Raw genomic sequence first — 18412 nt, 5'->3', positions numbered from 1 at the left:
AAAATTTAAAGGTGCAGTGAACTTTTTTTACACAATATAAAAAAAAATTATCAATCCTAGTACTTCAAAATAAATGTACAAAACACAAAAATGTCAAAATAGCAGAGCTTTTGCAATCAGTATTAAACATTGAAAACAACTTACTGAAATAAACATCTGTCATTTTAATGAGGTGTTAAGACAGTTGGATAATGAAAAATTGTTCTTGCTGAATTCACAAATCACAACCCAAAAATATGAAATATAGAATAAAATTTACTCTCATGCATATAAACCACATTTTTATTTAACTTTCAGCTTTGTGGTGTGGAAAATCACAAATCTGCCCACTTGGAACATAACCCTCACCTCCTCCACCACTTCCAGTATTATTATATAGAATATTAAATGTTGAATTGAAACACAAAGAGAGATTGACTAAAAAGAGAGCGACAAATTGTAATTATATTTATATATGAAAGTGAGACAAATGGCTTGAAATGATTTGAAATCCAAGCAATAATTTCCAGGATTGCTTGTTTATACTTCTAAAAATGAAAAAAAAAGTTATTTATTTTAAAACAAAAAAGATTAACATCTACATACCCTCTTCATTTCCACCTGATTGCTTCCTCTTTTTTCCAATTTGCTGTTCTCCCTTAAATTTTTTCACCTTTCCATTTGCATTTCCCAGCGTCTTGGCGTTAACCTTTGCTTTGTTCTCAAACTTTTGAGACTTTACTTTCGATTTTTTCCCCCTAGGTTCACCTTCGTCAGAATCCAAGTAAACAAAAAAAAGTTAACAGAGATGCTCCTAATTTCCATAGCAAATTTCACAATGAAAATTGGGAAATTAAGCATTAAAGTCTCTGGTTGTTAACTATTATTATCAACTATTCTTTGGCTTGGCTTCGCGGACGAAGATTTATGGAGGGGGTAAAAAGTCCACGTCAGCTGCAGGCTCGTTTGTGGCTGACAAGTCCGACGCGGGACAGGCAGACACGGTTGCAGCGGTTGCAGGGGAAAATTGGTTGGTTGAGGTTGGGTGTTGGGTTTTTCCTCCTTTGCCTTTTGTCAGTGAGGTGGGCTCTGCGGTCTTCTTCAAAGGAGGTTGCTATCACCACGTATATATTTGCAGACTGTTTAAACAAAATTATAGCAAAGGTCCAGACTAGGTACAAATTTGAAACAAGCTGAAGACAAAGACACGAGATAAAGACGAGGGCACGTTAGGTTAGTACACGAGAAGAAAAAAATGTTTATTGGATAGGATGAGGTGGCAAGTCAAGAGGCTCATTAAGAGCACAAGTACTGATGTCCAATTGGGCATTTGTGTGGTGACATTATATCCAACAAAATCTATGCAAATCAATTTTTTTTTCCCCCAAATGAGGCACTGGTAGGTTTATTTTTATTTAAATAAGAAATTCTTTAAGTCGATGTTATGATTTACAAAGGTGAGGCTGTGAATCCATTCACAAATGTTTTTAATCATAAAATAAATATCAAAAGTCCCTTTCTTCTTTTCATTTGCATTGGCTTCAGTATTTGATTCATCTCCTTGCCAAGGAGATGAAGGAAATTGCCATTTATTGCTGGTTATTATCTAAAATTGAATATTTATTTAGATTTTGTGATTTTAAAAATAATGACCAAGCATTTGCAGATATTTTTATTTAATTTTGCCAGGTAATTTCAGCCTTTTCTATGTGAAGGTTTTATTTTGAAAATTAGCACTTTGGTATAATAATGATATGGAAGATTTCTGGTTGGTTCACCTATTGAGTTTGATTAACACCAAGGTCTTACCTGATGAAACATTTTTAGATTTACCAATCTTTTTAACTTTGCCCTGTCCAGATAAGGTACTTCCACCTTTCCCAGAAGACTTTTTATTTTTAAACACCATAATCTCATTCAACAAAATCTGTAAATAAAACACTGAATCAATACTTCAGCGAATCAGATGAAATAACCATATATTGTTTCACAATGTTATAAAAGAGCAACATTTTTTTTAAATACAAAGGCAAAAATGCACAAAAATGAGTCATACTTGCAAAACTGAAAACAAATGACCAAACAAGATTGGTGTGGGACCTGAAAAAGTATGATGAATTGCACTTGCTCTTATGCAACAACCACAACACACCATACATCTTAGCCATCTCAAAGAAAATATACAGTCTTAATCAATGCAAGATGAGTAGTTTTATGCCACTAGTGGCAAACTTCCTTACTATTGAGATGATTCAATGAATGTTCATCAGAATGATTCCTGGGATGGAGAAAAACTAGGTTCATACTCATTGCAAATTAGAAGAATGTTTGGGGGAGGGGAGGGGGTGGTTCAAATAGAAATGTATAAAACTTTTACAAGATAAATGAAGATTGTTCCCAACATTGGGGAAGCCCAGTCCAAGGATAAGGGAGGAAGCTGATGAGGAGAAACTTCATTCAAAAGAACTGCGAACTTGTGCAACTCTCTATCACAATAAATTGTTGAGGTCAATTCATTGGATTTATTCAAAAGGGAGATGAATGTGATCCTTATGGTGAAAGGGATCAAGTGATTTGGAGAGAAAACTGGACTAGAGAACTGAAGTCGCAAGATCATCCATGATTGTACTGAATAATGATGCAGAATCAAAGAGCCGAATGGCCTACTCATTCTTTATGAACTTACGTCAGATACTTAACCAGAAGGCAGTCTATGAAGCAAAGCCATCATGTGGAGAGAAATAACATTGAATACATTAATTCAATTGAAAACTTTTTCTTCCAATAAATAAACAATTGACATATAAAAGAATCTGGTAGACAAGAACAACTATCAGATGGCAGCGACATATGAGAGACATATGTTCATGGGTGGCTACATCTTTTAATTAAACCTTCCTATGTTTTATTCATTAGTTATAGCTCCTATACATTTTGTCAGATATATCAGATAAAATCAATTTTCATTAAAAATGTAAGCACTGTTAGATCATAGCAGATATTTATTTTCATGTAATAAAACAGAAATGCAATGTTACCTGAAATTACCTTTAACCTGCCATAAGGCAGACAAAGATTTGAAAATAGCATTGCCCAGCAACCCTTACAGTCAGAAGCAAGAATGTCCCCTCAGAGTTGATGAGTGTCTATGGATTCACCTACAGCACTCCCACAGCCTCTGCGGCCGCACAAAACTCCAGTTTGGTTTAAACCATCACCAACCTGAGCTCAGATCCAAACCTCCAATACAATGAGGAAGCCATCAATGCCCAGAGACTTTCTTGCCTTGAGCGTCCTCTCGAACCCCGGTTCCAATACCTGGTTCTTGTGAGCCTGTCTCCAGCAAACTGCAGCCCAAAGTCGCCAAAAGCTCGTTGCCTGTGCGTGACTTTCAGCCACAGGGCCCTTTGCTGGTCCAGCACCTGTTCACTGTCTTTAGGGTCATCTTCTCTGCTTTTCCTTCTCAATGGGGAATGATCTCTGTTACGGTTGTCCTGCGCCAGTCCTCTGCTGCCCTGGAGTTACCAATCCTTTGTGGCTGCTACCAAACATAGGCAGCTCCATCTTGGGCCCAGTCCCCACAATGGCAGATTTTAAATAAAACACAATTGGCTCCTTTAACAGGCAGGTTAAAGCCTGCATGGAGCCAATGACATGAGGACTGAGCAGTAGGACTCTGTGGTGGAGCCCTGTGTCTCTGCTCCTCGCTCTCCACGGGTCTGAACCAGCAGACCTGAAAATGTCCACATTAACAACTGCAAAACTAGGTATCATTAACTGGAAGCCATCTTCTCTCCCACAGCTTTGCTAAAAGGCACAAGCAACAGAAAGAACTATGTGCATCAATACTGCCCATATCTGCATTTATTTATTTTGTCCACACATAACTAAAGTAATGCAATTAGAAAGGCAAATAGAACGTTGGCTGTTATCACAGAGTATGTCACATCCTGAACATGTGGTCCATACAAGGGGAGAGGACTGGTTGCAAAATGTTTCACTTGAAATAAGGGAAACAGAAAAGGAACTCTGTGGTGACCTGAACGAAAAAGGTTATCATCTGGAAAATCCTGATGGTGCAAGTTTCTTCAGCAAGACACTGAAGTGGCTGATCAAAAGGGATCAGTTGTAGGTGTCCAATGAGCAACAAATCTCTTTCTGAAAACTGACAAGAACCTTCCTGAGCGGTAACCATTTATCTTTCAAGCACCAAAGCCCGGTGAAATTCATAAATGTTAATTCTGTGCACAGTATAAGAATTGCCTGATACCAGTAAACTTGGAGAAGTGAGAAGTGAGATTGGACTGTGAATCAAATAACTTTTCTGAACTTACACACACACATTATATACCTGTACGCTTAGAATTAGAAGAGGGTTGTTAGGTTAATAGTAATAAGTTAAAGTTTGATCCTGTTTTAATTAAAGATAATTAAAATCAACTTTTGTTGATTTTCTACTGCTGCTGGGTTTATGGGCCCTCTGGGCTCATTACATTAGTCACATGTGAAAGAGGTCACCTGGATGAGGGCCACATTGGATACAACCTCCCCCTCCCATGTGATATAGTCATTCGTCAGACCCATTCCATCCTAGATCCCCAGATGAACTGGAAGAAATCTTGGGTGACTGCTAGGTTGGAGACACAGGGACTGAGTCACAACAGTATCAAGAGCACCTTGCATCTGATGACCAGGTTATTCCTCCTCTCCCACAGTCCCAATTTCTAGTGGAATTCCGCTTTCTGCTCCAACCAAGTTTTGTTACACACCTCAGCTCCTCTGAATCAAATCCCCAGCAGCTTCAGGTAGTCGGTCCGGACTGTGAAGGGGATGGCGGACTGGTCAGCCCAGTTACCAAAGAGCATTGCCTCACTCCTCTTCTGGTTACCTGTCATCCAATGCCACCTCAAACTGATCAGTTTGCTGACTAACTGTGTGTCTGAACAGAAGATGGACAGGGAGGCCTTGACCTGGGTGCCTCCACTGTCTGACAATGTAACTTGTCTTTCCTGATGGATTCAAGAAAGGTTCTATGCAGCACACAATCAACACAGGAGACAGCAGGGCAACCCTGGAGAAGCCATCTATTTCCTATCCATTGATTTGAACTGTTCTATGGATGTCTGTATGATGCAGTTAGATCCAATTTCTGATTCCATCCCCAAAGTTGTCCATCATGTAAATGATATCCTGTCAAAAGGCCATATCCTGGTCTAAGCTGACCATGTCTTTCACATAGGCCATGGTATCACTGAGCAGTACAATGCTGTGAAAGGTTTTCCTGCCTGGAACATTACAGGTTTGGTCTGAAAGGATCATCTTGTCTCAGAGCAGACTTGACCCAATTAATGATAGCCCTGCACTAGATTTTGTGATCAACATTCAACAATGATATGTCTCCAACTCCTGAAGTCCTTCTTCTTCCTCTTGCTTGCAGATGAGGATGATGATATCCTTTCTTGTGGGATCTGACATGTTACCGGCCAGAGACATCACACTGTATACCTCTAGTAGATCTGGGCCCTTCCAGTCCCACAAAACACTCACCCGATAAGCTATGAATAACAGGAATTTTTGACTCAAATGAATGAATGGATGCAGTTTGTTTCTTCTGCTTCCAGTCATTTAAGACCTGTGTGACATGAAGGACAGGAAGTTTTGTGATGCTGTGTTGACTGTGCCCATACTGTCACATAGACTAGCAAAAAAAGGATTCACTAATCCTCATTTTGTCTTTTTACAAGAATTTTACTGACCTATTCTATTCCTTAAACCTGTGGATCACAGAGGTCCCCCAGGAATCTTCTGAAAGAAGCATGATCATGTCTCACCCTGCTTCATTGAGCCAACTCTGGATGGGAAGATAATCTTGCAGGATTCCAAGGCAAACAGTGAGGCTTCATTTTGTGGTGAAAAAAAATTCTACTTATTTTATACTTATCCCCAGTAAATTGCAACCAATGCATCTTGTGCCTATATACTGTACCACCAATCTAATCTTACATCCTGACTTATAATCATAGAAAAGCAACTCATATTTTTTGCTTCCCAGTATGGAAACATTCAGAGCAGCTCCAGCAATGCTGCTTCACCATTCCAAATGGTTATGTCTGTAATTCACAATAGCAGCCTGCATCCTGGTGCGGACCTGCAGAGTGGGGAGCAGAGTCACAGTGCTCTTCTACAGGGTTCTACTGGCCAGTCCAACCACCAATGGCTCCATACAAGCTTTAAACGTTGTGTCAAAGGAGCCGACAGAGGTTTATTTTAAAATCCTGCAACTGGTGAGAGTTTAGGTCTGGGCCAGGTCTAGGCTCTAAATGGTGACCCCTGTGTTCAAGAGCAGCTGAAAGGTTGAAGGCTCTAGGGGAGCAGATGCTTGGCACAAGGGAAGAACACCCAAGGTCTGAGAGGGAGAAGCAGAGGAGATGACCATATGGGAGATGGTGACCACTGCAGCAGACCAGTGAGGCTGAAGGACACACAGGCAGCAGGTAGTTAGTTGGCGACTCGAACAGACAAACTCATGGTGTCTGCAGGCTGATGGTGATTGCAGTCAAAGAACGCACAACAGATTGTACACCACTGAAGACTGGTTGAAGGGGTACCAGGTATTGGAAACAAGATGCGAAAGGGTGCTGAAAGCTTCCTGGTCACTTTGGATCTGGAGCTCGGGTTGCCAATGCATTAGACTGAAGTCTGTCACTCAGTGACTCTCTTTTGCTTCACTGTAAGGGACTCCGGGCAATTCTGCTGATGGTGAATCGTCGCCCAAAGCCAATTTCGTGCAATATTACGTCTGTTTCATGACAGTAAAGGAATCTTGAACCCATCTTCCTCATCCAGAGGGTCGATCAGCAGGGAGATTAGGCACCTTCCGTTTGTGGCACCAGGATGATTTCCAAGATTATCTGCATCTCCGTCGCCTCTCACCAGAAGGCGGCAATTGAGGCCGAGTCCAGGCCAACTCTCTTGCACCACCATCACCCCCCACTCGACACAGCCCCGAACCACTCAACTCACCGCTCCGCGTGCTCCTGCTGCCGCCGCCGTCGCCGCCGTCGCTCTGCGTCTGACGTCAGGACGTCAGGACCCTCGCGTGTCGGGTCCTGGCAACCCCAGAATGATCAGTTCCGTCTTTGTCCTTTCCCACAGCGGCGACAACTTGAAAATTATACGGCCGTAAAGTACGAAATATTAATAAGATTTCCTTAAATCAAACTAAATGCTATTAAACATAATTAGGAAATACAATAAATTCGGCCGCAAAACTGAGCCGATGGAAGACACAAAGTCCGCAGGTTGGTGCAACAGATTTAAAGTCCGCCTGACAACTCTTTACTGGCAGATCAAAACTTGATTAGGAAAATACAACCTACCTCTAAACTATTTGCTTCATAATATAACATTTGATATGTTTTAGACAGAAATGTTAATTTGGAATCTATCTCAATTTTATCAACGGCGTCTTCACATTTCCCTGGTGTACACAAAGCTGGAGAGGCTGGATGGGTCAGGCGGCACCAAGACCACGTGATCTGGTCAAAGGCTTTGCTCCAGTCCATGGAGACAATGTTACTGCTCTGCCCTCGTCAATCTGTTCGATAACCTCTTTGAAAACCTTCACATTAACCCTTGAGTGAAACTCATTCAAGCTTGTGAAACATGCATAAAGCCGTCAGTCCTTTCCAAACATAAGTCGATCCTGTCTCAGATTCCCGACATGAACCTTCACCCTGAACCTGAGCATCGGATGCAGTTTCCACCTTGGCTCCTGCTTGCAACCTCCAGGGCAGATCCTCCATCGTGAACACCCACCCTGGATCCGGAGTGCTCAGGGCTCTCTCCCTTGACCCTTTGACTTTCCCAAGCCTCTCTTGATCCCCCCTGTTTTGTCTCTGTGTTACTGGGGAGACTTCTGAAATAACTTAAAGATGCAAGATACAAATAACAAGAGATTTTACTTACTGATGTCTTCCACCATCTCAGGAAACTGCTCATGCATTAATACACCCCACAATGGGGCACTACAGTGAGAAGGGTGTATTACGCAGTTACAAAATAGTTCACATTATACTGACTATATAATATCCCTCCTCAAGATAAAGAAAAATTTAATGTTCTTTATCACTTTCTTTCCAGTGCAACTTAAGTAACTGAACTTGTACACTAGTTTATTTACACAATTATTTTTAAATAGTTCTTATCGATATCGCACTGGTGGCAGTATGTTGGTTCGCTATCTTGTGGATTTGGCTGCGACCATTGGGCTCTGTGTTGCTGATACACGTGTAAGTGATGCAGCTTGTTGTGCTTCACCTGACAACTGCTGTGTTGATGTTTCAGTATTAGTGGTTCTAGTCTCTTCACTTGATATTGGTGTTTCAGGCTTTGCTGGTGTTAAAGCTTTCTGCTTCATCACATCTTGTGTCGGCCGGGTGTGAATTCTGTTTCTCCTCAGTCAATTGTCAGAGTCTGTCTCGACAATGTACGATTTTGGTGTCTCAGCTTCTCTGATGACCTTTGCTGGGGTCCATGTTTTCAACATCGGCTCTTGAATATGCACATCCTGCCCTCTGAAGAGTTCTGGCAATGTTTGTGCATATTTGTTATAACGCTGGCGTCTTTCTTCTTGCGTATCAGCCAGTCTTCTTCTGGTTTCCTCCTGGTCTTCTGGAGGGTGTATTTTGCTTGGCAGAGTTGTTTTATATCTCCAGCCATTTAGAAGTTCTAACAGGAACTTCATGTCAGCCCTTAAAGGTGTTGCTCGTATTGATAGAAGAGCTAGGTATGGGTCTTCTTTTCTTTCGTGACACTTAACTAGTGTGCATTTCACAGTTTGCACTTGTCTTTCAATGAATCCATGACCTTTGAGGTGGTATGGAAATGATGTAGTGATAACAAACCCATACTCTGCAGCCAGCTTTCTGAATTCTTGTGATGTGAACTGTGTTCCATTGTCATATATTACTTGTTCCTTGTTTAACAAGGAGCACTCACAGATCTTTCACCCTTTTAACGAACAGAAACTTAGAGTTGTAACAGGCTACTATTAAATTCCACTCTTGATTCTCAGTGACCAAGTCTGCTCCCACTGAGTGCCATGGCCTGGCAGGTGCTTCTGTGGAAATTGGTTCCTCTTTTTGTTGTGTGTTTCTGTTGATCTTTTTGGATATCTTCTTTGTCTGGATCTCACAATTGTCAGAAATTAACTGCAACTCCCGGCAGCTATTCAGACCTAGAATTGCTGGTCCATCTGTGTTTACCAAATAGAGCGTACAGAGGATGTTCTTTCCCTTATGGCAGCCATTGATCGTAGCTCTCCCGAGCTGCTTGATCATGGGTCCACCATAGGCCATTAATATGACATTTGCTGTTTCCAATGCACTGTCTTTTGGATACCCTATTATGTTCTCAGGGAACATCTGGTGGTAGGCTCTGAGTGGAAGGACTTTGCTTTATGATCCAGTATCCAGCTTTACCTTTAGGTTAAATATCGTAGGCTTGTTCTGGATTGCCCTCTGTATTTGGATCCTTGTGTGCAACTCACTTCCTTATTTAATCTTAATCACCCGAGATCTCATGAAGATGTATGGATTTTATGTCCAATATCTGGGTGTTGGAGTTGTTGTTTCCTTTTATGTGGTGGATCTTCTTGTCTTTTTTCTTCACTGGTATTACTGTTTTCTTCATACCAGACTTGCACATCTTTGCCCAGTGGTTTGCTTTACCACAGGCTCTACATTCAGAACCGTGTGTGGGATATTTGTTTTGGTCATCGAAGGGGTGTTGTCTGCCACATCTCCTGCAGGTCTTGGGGGGGGGGGGGTTTGCACTTTTCTGATTGTGTTCTTTATAGCATCTCTTAGCTGTGGATGGGTCTGCATAGATAGGGATTTCATTTGTGTCTTCGTGGCTTCGAAAACTCTGGCTGTTTCTATAGCTTCCACCAGCTTAAAGCTATCCTTCCCTATAAGAGACTTATGCACTTTGGGATGGGCACTCCCCATATCAGTTGATCAACTATTATTTCCTCTATATCCTTAAATCTGCATTTTGCATTAATAATTTTTAGTCTAGTGAGGAAGTTATCAACTGTTTCATCACTCTCTTGCATTAAACCTTGAAATTCATAGCGTTTAATTCTATGATTAGACCTGGGTTCAAGGTGAGAAGCAAACTTTGTAAATATCTGCTCTGGATCATTTTTATCCACCTCTATAAGCTCTCATCTATTAAATAAGTCAAGGCCTCGCCATCCAGAGAATTATATAATGGACCTTCTCCTCTGCTGTTGCATTTTTAAAATAGCTTTTGAAAGCTAAATTGCACTTCTGTTGAAACCTTTTAAACAATTCAACAATGTTTTCGGCCTCCCAGTCTATCACTGGGTGAACTGCTGTTGCTCCAGTGATTTTTTTTCAGTAATGTTTTTTTCTCTTCTTCCCCTTCATATGTCAGTGACTTACAATCAATTGTATGGCTTTTTTCTTGTTCTCTTATACCACTGCCACCATGTTATTTCTCTGTGTTTCTTGGGGGACTTCTTAAATATCTTAGAGATGAAAGATTCAAATGACAGAAGAGATTTTACCTACTGATGTCTTCCACCATCTCAGGAAACTGTTCACACACTCATATATATAGATACATACATCCCGGTGCACTACAGTTACTACAATGAAAAGGGTGTATTCTTACGTGTTGACAAAATAGTTCACATTATTTTAACTATATAACACACCCATCCTCCTTCCTGACACCTTCCACCCCATTGAACATTTCCCTAACCCCTGCCTGGTCTTCACCATCCCCTCTGACCTTCCCCTCTCAGAGACCGAATGCTCTGTTCTCAGTAGTGGCCTCACCTTCGTCCCCCTTCCCCTACACTTCATTGACTTCTGCACACACCATGATGCTGAACTCTTTTTATGCTCCTTCTCCATGCTTACTTCCATAATTCTCCACTCCCCACTACAGATCTCTTCTCCAGCTTTAAACCTTCTTACTCCTCCTGGACACCTCATTCTGGTATCTGACTACTCTGGAACTTTATATTTCCAACTGCCGCTATGACATCAACTATATCGACTTCACTACTCCCCTCACTCATTCTAATCTTACCCCATTGGAACATCTGGCCCTCCACTCTCTCTGCACCAATCCAAAAATCACCATCAAATCTGCAGTCAGTGGTGATGCTGTTATGGTCTCTTCTTTTTTCTTTGGCTTGGCTTCGCAGACGAAGATTTATGGAGGGGTATGTCCACGTCTGCTGCAAGCTCGTTGGTGACTGACAAGTCCGATGCAGGACAGGCAGACACGGTTGCAGCGGTTGCAGGGGAAAATTGGTTGGTTGGGGTTGGGTGTTGGGTTTTTCCTCCTTTGTCTTTTGTCAGTGAGGTGGGCTCTGCGGTCTTCTTCAAAGGAGGTTGCTGCCCACCGAACTGTGAGGCGCCAAGATGCACGGTTGGAGGCGATATCAGCCCACTGGCGGTGGTCAATGTGGCAGGCACCAAGAGATTTCTTTAAGCAGTCCTTGTACCTCTTCTTTGGTGCACCTCTGTCTCGGTCGCCAGTGGAGAGCTCGCCATAGAACACGATCTTGGGAAGGCGGTGGTCCTCCATTCTGGAGACGTGATCCACCCAGCACAGTTGGGTCTTCAGCAGCATGGATTCAATGCTTATGGTCTAGCACACTGACATTTATCTAGCCAAAGCCAGCTGACAACACTCAGTCACCTTATTTTATTTACATCTCCAACAGTACCCTACCAAAACTCATCAAACCACTGTATCATGCACCATCTATGAAATCACCACTTCCGGTCACCTCCCTGGCATGGCCTGCAACCTTATTGTTCCCCAAGCCCATATCTACCTCCAACCTAAGATCCACAAATCTAATTGTCCTGGCAGACCCATCGTGCCTGCTTGCTTCTGTCCCACCATATTGGCCTCCACTTAACTCAACTCTGTTTTATCTCTCCTAATCCAGTCCCTCCCCAGGACTCTTCACACACCCTCCATCAGTTCAATAACTTTAACTCCAACAACAACCTTGCACTCAATGTCACCAAAACTAAGGAGCTGATTATTGACTTCAGGAAAGGAAAGCCACAGGTGTACAATCCAGTGATCTACAATCTAGTGATCATTGGGGGATCAGAGATGGAGAGGGTGAGCAAATTTAAGTTCTTGGGAGTCATTACCTCAGAAGAACTTTCCTGAACCCAATACACCAATGGCATCATAAAGAAAGCATATCAGCGGCTCTACTTCCTCAAGAGTTTGCAGAGGTTTGGTATGACACCAGAAACCCTGCCAAATTTCTACAGAGGTTTGGTGGAAAATGTGCTGACTGGCTGCAGCACAGTCTGTTATGGGGACACCAATGCCCCGGCCCTCCATAAGGTACTGGGCATAGTCCAGGACATCGCAGGCAAAATCCTTCTCACTATTGAGTGAGAACATCAACAGGGAACACCATGGTCAGAGAGCAACAGCAATTATCAAAGACCCACACCAGGTTGCCATCAGGAAAGAGATATAAGTGGCACAAGACTCATACCACCAGGTTCAGGAACAGCTGCTACCCCTCCAACATCAGACTCCTCCATGATAAACGCAATCAGAGACTCACTTAAGGACTCTTACTTGTGCACTTTATTCTCTCTGTATTGCAGTCAGTTTGTTTACATTCACTAACTGTTTACACTTCTTTGTTTAGTTTACACTGTGTACAGTTTTTTCTGCATTACCAATTAGTCGTAATTCTTGCACGCCCACAGAAAGAAAGAATCTGAGTTGTATGTGATATAATAAATTTAAATATTAAATTATATTTTAAATTTAGACATTCAGCACAGTAACAGGCCATGCCACCCAATTTACACCCCATTAACCTACACCCCCAGTATGTTTTTTTGAGGAACCGGAGCCCCAGAGACAACCCACAAAGACACAGGGAGAACATCCAAACTCCTTACAGACAGTGTGGGATTCAAACCCCGGTTTGGTCCCGATTGCTGGCGCTGTAAAGGTGTTGCGCTAAACACTATTCCAACCATGTCACCCTATATGTATATATGTACTTTGACAATATATCTGAAATCTGAAAAAAACCCTCCAGTTCTCTGATTGCCTCATATTTACCATAGATATCCAAACCCTATAAACCTCCATTCTCCATACCTAAGGCATCAAAGCCCTTTGTTTCTTTCTGGACAATAAACCCAACCAGTCAGTCTCCACCCTCCTCTGGCTGACAGAATTTGTCCTCACCCTCAATAATTTCTCCTTTGACTCATCCTAATTTCTCCAGGTCAGAAGGTTAGCCATGGGTACTCACATGGGCCCCAGCTATGCCTGTCTTTTTGTTGGCTATGTGGAGCAATCCATGCTACAAGCTTACACAGGCAAGGCACCTCAACCCTTCCTCTGCTACATCCATGAGTACTTTGGTGCTCCCTCATACACCCATGATGAGGTTGTCCATTTCATCCACTTTGCTGCCAACTTCCAACCTGACCTCAAATTTGCTTGGTCAAGCTCTCCCTTTCCTTAATCTCTCTGTCTTCATCTCAGGAGGCAAACTCTCGACAGACATCTTCTACAACTCACTAACTCTCACAACTAACTCGATTACACCTCTTCACATCCCGTCCCCTGTAAGGAATCCATTCCATTCTCTCAATTCCTCTGTCTCCATCGCATCTGCACTCAGGATGAGGATTTCCATGCCAGATCATCAGGGATGTCCTACTTCTTCAAACAATGTAGCTTTCCCTCTCCTGCACATCTTCCATTACCCGCAAATCTGGCCTGGCCCCCTCGTTCCCCAGGCGCAACAAGGGCAAGATTTCTCTTGTCCTCACCTACCACCCCACTAGTCTCTGCATCCAACACATCCTCCTCCATCATTTCCAACACCTACTACGTGACCCCACCAATAGCCACATTCGCCTCTTCTCCCCTCTCCACCTTCCACAGGGACCACTCCCTCATTAACTCCCTTCTCCACTCCTCCCTCCCCACCAATTGTCCCTTTAGTTTCACCCCTGTGACCACAGGAGTTGCTCCACTTGCACACACACCTCCCCCCTCAGCACCATTCAGGGGCCTAAACAGTACTTCCAAGTGAAGCAACATTTCATTAGTGAATCTGCGGGGGTCATCTACTGCACCCTCTTTCACTGTGGCCTCTGTATTTCTGTTCATGAATTCTTCTACAGACAGTAGTCATTGGCATATCCACACCAGCCTCCTGAAGAGTGGTTCTAATTTGTCGAACATACTTATTTTTCTTGATTATGATGAGAATTCTTCTCTCATCAGCAGTGGAGGTCTTCCTTGGAATACCAGTCCCTTTGTGATTATTGAGCTCATCAGTGTGCTCTTTCTTCTTAAAGACATTCCAAACTGTTGATTTTGGTAATCCTTAGGTTTGGGTGATGTCTCTTACTGTTTTATTCTTGTTTTTCAGTCTCATAGTGTCTTTATGTTGAAAAATGGCAACTATAGACTCCAAAGATGATCAGACACTTAGACTCAAGCCTAATCAAACATTATGGAGGCAACTGTATTACAGAAGTAGGTTTTTAAAAACATATTGAATTTAGGATTCAGATTTTAAAATGTTTGAGAAATGGGCATTGTTGAGAATAAGTGGAAGCTCTGAGCATAATTGTACAGAAGTTCACCTTAAGCATCTTATTTACTCATTACCATTATCTTTATTAAAATTGCAAATTTTCAAAAATCTTATTTCTTTTTAACATTAATTTTATATCACATATTTTGTTCATTTTCTCCAATTTGTATATTTTGTCAATTGCCTTTATCATCATCTTTCAGCTCCACACCATCACCTTGTGTTATTCAACCTGATGTGGTCACCTTCTCCTGTTTTCTCTCTGCCTACCCCTCCTTCTCTCTGATTTATTTTATTTAACTCAACTTTTCCCAGTTCTGATAGTCATCAGTTTAAAATATTTATATAACTTCTGTCACAGATGTTGCCCAACCTGTTGAACATTTCCAGCATCTTCTGCTCTTAGATTTTGGTAAAAAACACAAATGTTGGAGGAACTCAGCAGGTCTCGCAGCATCCATAGGAGGCAAAGATATGTAACTGATGTTTTGGGCCTGAGCCCTTCTTCAGGCCTGAATTAAAATGCTGGGGAAAAGGAAAGAGCAAAGAATAACAAACAAAAGGTATTAATTGGATATGATGGGACTCAGGAAAGATGAAAATTGACTGGGGGAGTTGTATTTTGACTCTGGAACCAGAGATGGGGGAAAGGAGTCAGAGGAAAAAGGGTTAGGGTTAGACAGAGCGAAAGGAAAGGAGACCGAGGGAAAGATGGTGGGGGTGGGGGGGGGGGGGGGAGGGGGCTGTATACATCTGGTTCAATAAACTCCTTTAGTGTATTCTAAAGAACTCACAAAATGCAAAATGATAAAAAGGTGTAATTCCTACCTTTGTTTAATAAGAAACTGAGAACAAACAAATCACATGAATCTCAAATTACATACTTTTCATTGTTAACCAGATACCTTCGTTTAGGTTATGTTTCAAAGTCATCAAAGACAGATCATCAGAAAACATGGCTTACCCTCTACCACTCGACTCTCATCTGTATATCCCCAATTATCGACACATCTGCACTGGCCCCCTCCACTCCAATGCACAACAAGGACAGGATTCCCTTTGTCCTTACCTACCAACCCACCAGCTGCTGTCTGGTGGTGGGATCATATAGTCGGTGGTGGAATTGGCGGAAGATTATATGTTGGATGCAGCAGCTGGTGGGTTGGTAGGTAAGGACAAAGGGAATCCTGTCCTTGTTGTGCATTGGAGTGGAGGGGGCCAGTGCAGATGTGTCGATAATTGAGGATATACAGATGAGAGTCGAGTGGTAGAGGGTAAGCCATGTTTTCTGATGATCTGTCTTTGATGACTTTGAAACATAACCTAAACGAAGGTATCTGGTTAACAATGAAAAGTGTGTAATTTGAGATTCATGTGATTTGTTTGTTCTCAGTTTCTTATTAAACAAAGGTAGGAATTACACCTTTTTATCATTTTGCATTTTGTGAGTTCTTCAGAATACACTAAAGGAGTTTATTGAACCAGATGTATACAGTTACATATTAGATTACAGAATATTGGTATAGATAAGATTAGTGAAAATTAATGTGATTGGACTGAAATGGGAGAAATTATATTGCAAAATGAGAGATAAATGTAATTATTTTTTTGCCTGTCTTCCTGGAAGGTTAAAAAAGAGTCATCGAGTCTTAAAGCTCAGAATTGGACCCTATAACCCATCCGTTTTAGCCCAACCATTATGTACCCATCCATACTAATCCTATTTAGTATTCCCTGGCTTCCATGCCTAAGCAATTCAAGTACTAACCTCAATACTTATTAAATGATAATTACTATGAGTTTATTATCATATATATTGTACAAAGTATACATGTACTGAAATTCTTACTTACTGCAGCCAAACAGATAATTTGTAAAAAAAATTGTATAAATGTAACATATTATATTGTATATAATATAAAATAATAAAAAAGAAATAAATATATAAAGATACAATAGTTACTAAAATAAAAAGGGACAATAGAAAAAAATATAAATTTTCAATCATTTTCACAAAAAAGTGACTTTGCAATGGGGCAGGTAGTTCTTTTGTGATGACAGTCCATGGTTAGTGTACAAGAGAAAGTTCAAGAGCATGGGAGCGAAAGTTCAAGAGCATGGGAGCTGTCAGGACGATGCTATTCTTGAACGCAGAGGTGTTTGCTTTCAGGCTTCTGTATCTTCTGCCTGAAGATAGGAGTAAGAAGAGATTGTGACCAGGATAATGGAGATCCTTTATGATGTTGGCTCCCTTCTTGAGGCAGCATCTTGCATAGATGAATGCTATAGATTTTAAAATTTAAATTTAGTCATACAGTATGGTAACAGACCCTTCTGGTGCAGGAGCCTGTGCCACCCAATTACACCTAATTGACCTACAACCCCCGGTACATTTTGAACGGTGGAAGAAAACCAGACCACATGGAAACTCCTTACAGAGACTGCTGGATTCAAACCAGGGTCGCTGATACCACAACAGCTTTCCACTAACTGCTACATAGATGGACCTGTGATGGACCTGGCAATGTTTGCTACCTTGTTGAGCCTTTTTCATTCCTGGGCATTCAAATTCCTGAACCAGGTTGTAATGCAATCAGTCAGTATACTTTCCATAGTGTACCTGTAGAAGTTTGATAGAGAATTCGAAAACATGCCAAATCTTCTCAGACTCCTTTGCAAGGATTGGTGTTGGAGTGCCTTCTTCACAGTATCTCACTGTGCTGGCTCCAGGAGACATCTTCTGAAATATGGACCCAAGGATCTTGAAGGGCCTAACCCACTCCACCTTTGACCCAGATATGGAGAGATGTGGCCTCCAATTCCAAAAAATGTGTTGATGTCTGGCACCACCTAATCAGATTCTCGATCTCCATTTGGTATGCTAACTCATTGCTTCCAGTTATTCAGTCAACACAATTTTAGTGATGCATATTGCATCTTTTAGCTCAGCAAATTTGTGGATTGAGCTGAAGCTAAAGTTGGCTGTGCAGTCATGAATGTACAGCAGTAAGGGATTAAGTATGTAACCCCTTGGCGTGCCTCTTTGTTGGTGGTCAGCTTGAAGGAGATGATTATATGAGAATAACTCTCCCCATCATTCCTCCACTTCTTGGAAATAGTGAAGAACAAAAATGCCAAAAACAAGGAGCTGAAAGAAACCAAGGAGCTGAAAGAAACCAGTACTGTTCTTTTTAAAAGTACTGGAAATATTAATGGGTCTGAAAGCTTTCCAGGGTCTAATGTACTACAAACATTTTGCACAGGTTTCCATTTTCCACATTTCACCAGACTCTTGAATGGTTCCCATTAATTGGTAAAACACTCTACTTAAGAAAGGATAGAAAAAATGGGAAGCAGCAGACATCATCAACAGTGAGGAAAATTCTGGAATTCATTATCAAGGAAATAATGACATGGGACTTAGAAAATAATAGGATTGGGCAGAGACAAAAGAGGTTTATGAAAAAGAAAAAAATGTTGACAAATCAGGCAAGAATTTTGAGGTTGTCAATAGCAAAATAAGGAGTAACCTGTGAATGTAGCATATTTTGACTTTAATGTCTTCATTAAGGTGCAAAACAACATTCTAAAAAAAATATATGGGATTAGGGGTAATTAATAAATTGCATTGAGAATCACTAAACAGACAGAAATATAGAAAAAAATAAATGGGAATTCTGAGTTTGGAAATTGTGAATAGTGGGTGTTGCAGGGATTGCTCCCAGGGCCTCAGTCGTTCACAACCTATCAATGATTTGGAAGATGCCAAATTTAACAAGT

General features: G+C 41.4%; 1 protein-coding gene and 1 long non-coding RNA gene across 5 annotated transcripts in view; one reads left to right on the top strand and one right to left on the bottom strand.

Annotated features, from left to right (window-relative positions):
• Positions 1-7507, bottom strand: part of pum3 (pumilio RNA-binding family member 3) — a 46220-nt gene extending 38713 nt beyond the window's left edge. The window contains exons 1-5 of one of the 4 annotated variants that reach the window (XM_069927407.1): positions 7359-7507; positions 7003-7143; positions 2666-2690; positions 1789-1906; positions 586-747 (exon numbers count right to left, since the gene is read on the bottom strand). In XM_069927407.1, the coding sequence (XP_069783508.1) occupies positions 586-747; positions 1789-1888 (262 nt within the window). In that variant the 5' untranslated portion in view covers positions 1889-1906; positions 2666-2690; positions 7003-7143; positions 7359-7507. Of the gene's footprint in view, positions 1-585; positions 748-1788; positions 1907-2665; positions 2691-3017; positions 3038-7002; positions 7156-7358 lie in introns of those variants that run through there. The other 3 variants (XM_069927387.1, XM_069927398.1, XM_069927415.1) reach the window with 3 other exon arrangements.
• LOC138758476 (uncharacterized) overlaps positions 7028-18412 on the top strand; it is a 58637-nt gene continuing 47252 nt past the window's right edge. Inside the window, exon 1 of the long non-coding RNA XR_011354294.1 lies at positions 7028-7280. This is a non-coding gene — a long non-coding RNA (uncharacterized lncRNA). The remainder of the gene's footprint in view (positions 7281-18412) is intronic.

Source organism: Narcine bancroftii, chromosome 1, assembly GCF_036971445.1.
Source record: "Narcine bancroftii isolate sNarBan1 chromosome 1, sNarBan1.hap1, whole genome shotgun sequence".
Taxonomy (NCBI): Eukaryota; Metazoa; Chordata; class Chondrichthyes; order Torpediniformes; family Narcinidae; genus Narcine; species Narcine bancroftii.
Note: the sequence above shows the minus strand (reverse complement) of the source record. Positions and strands in the feature narration are given on the sequence as shown.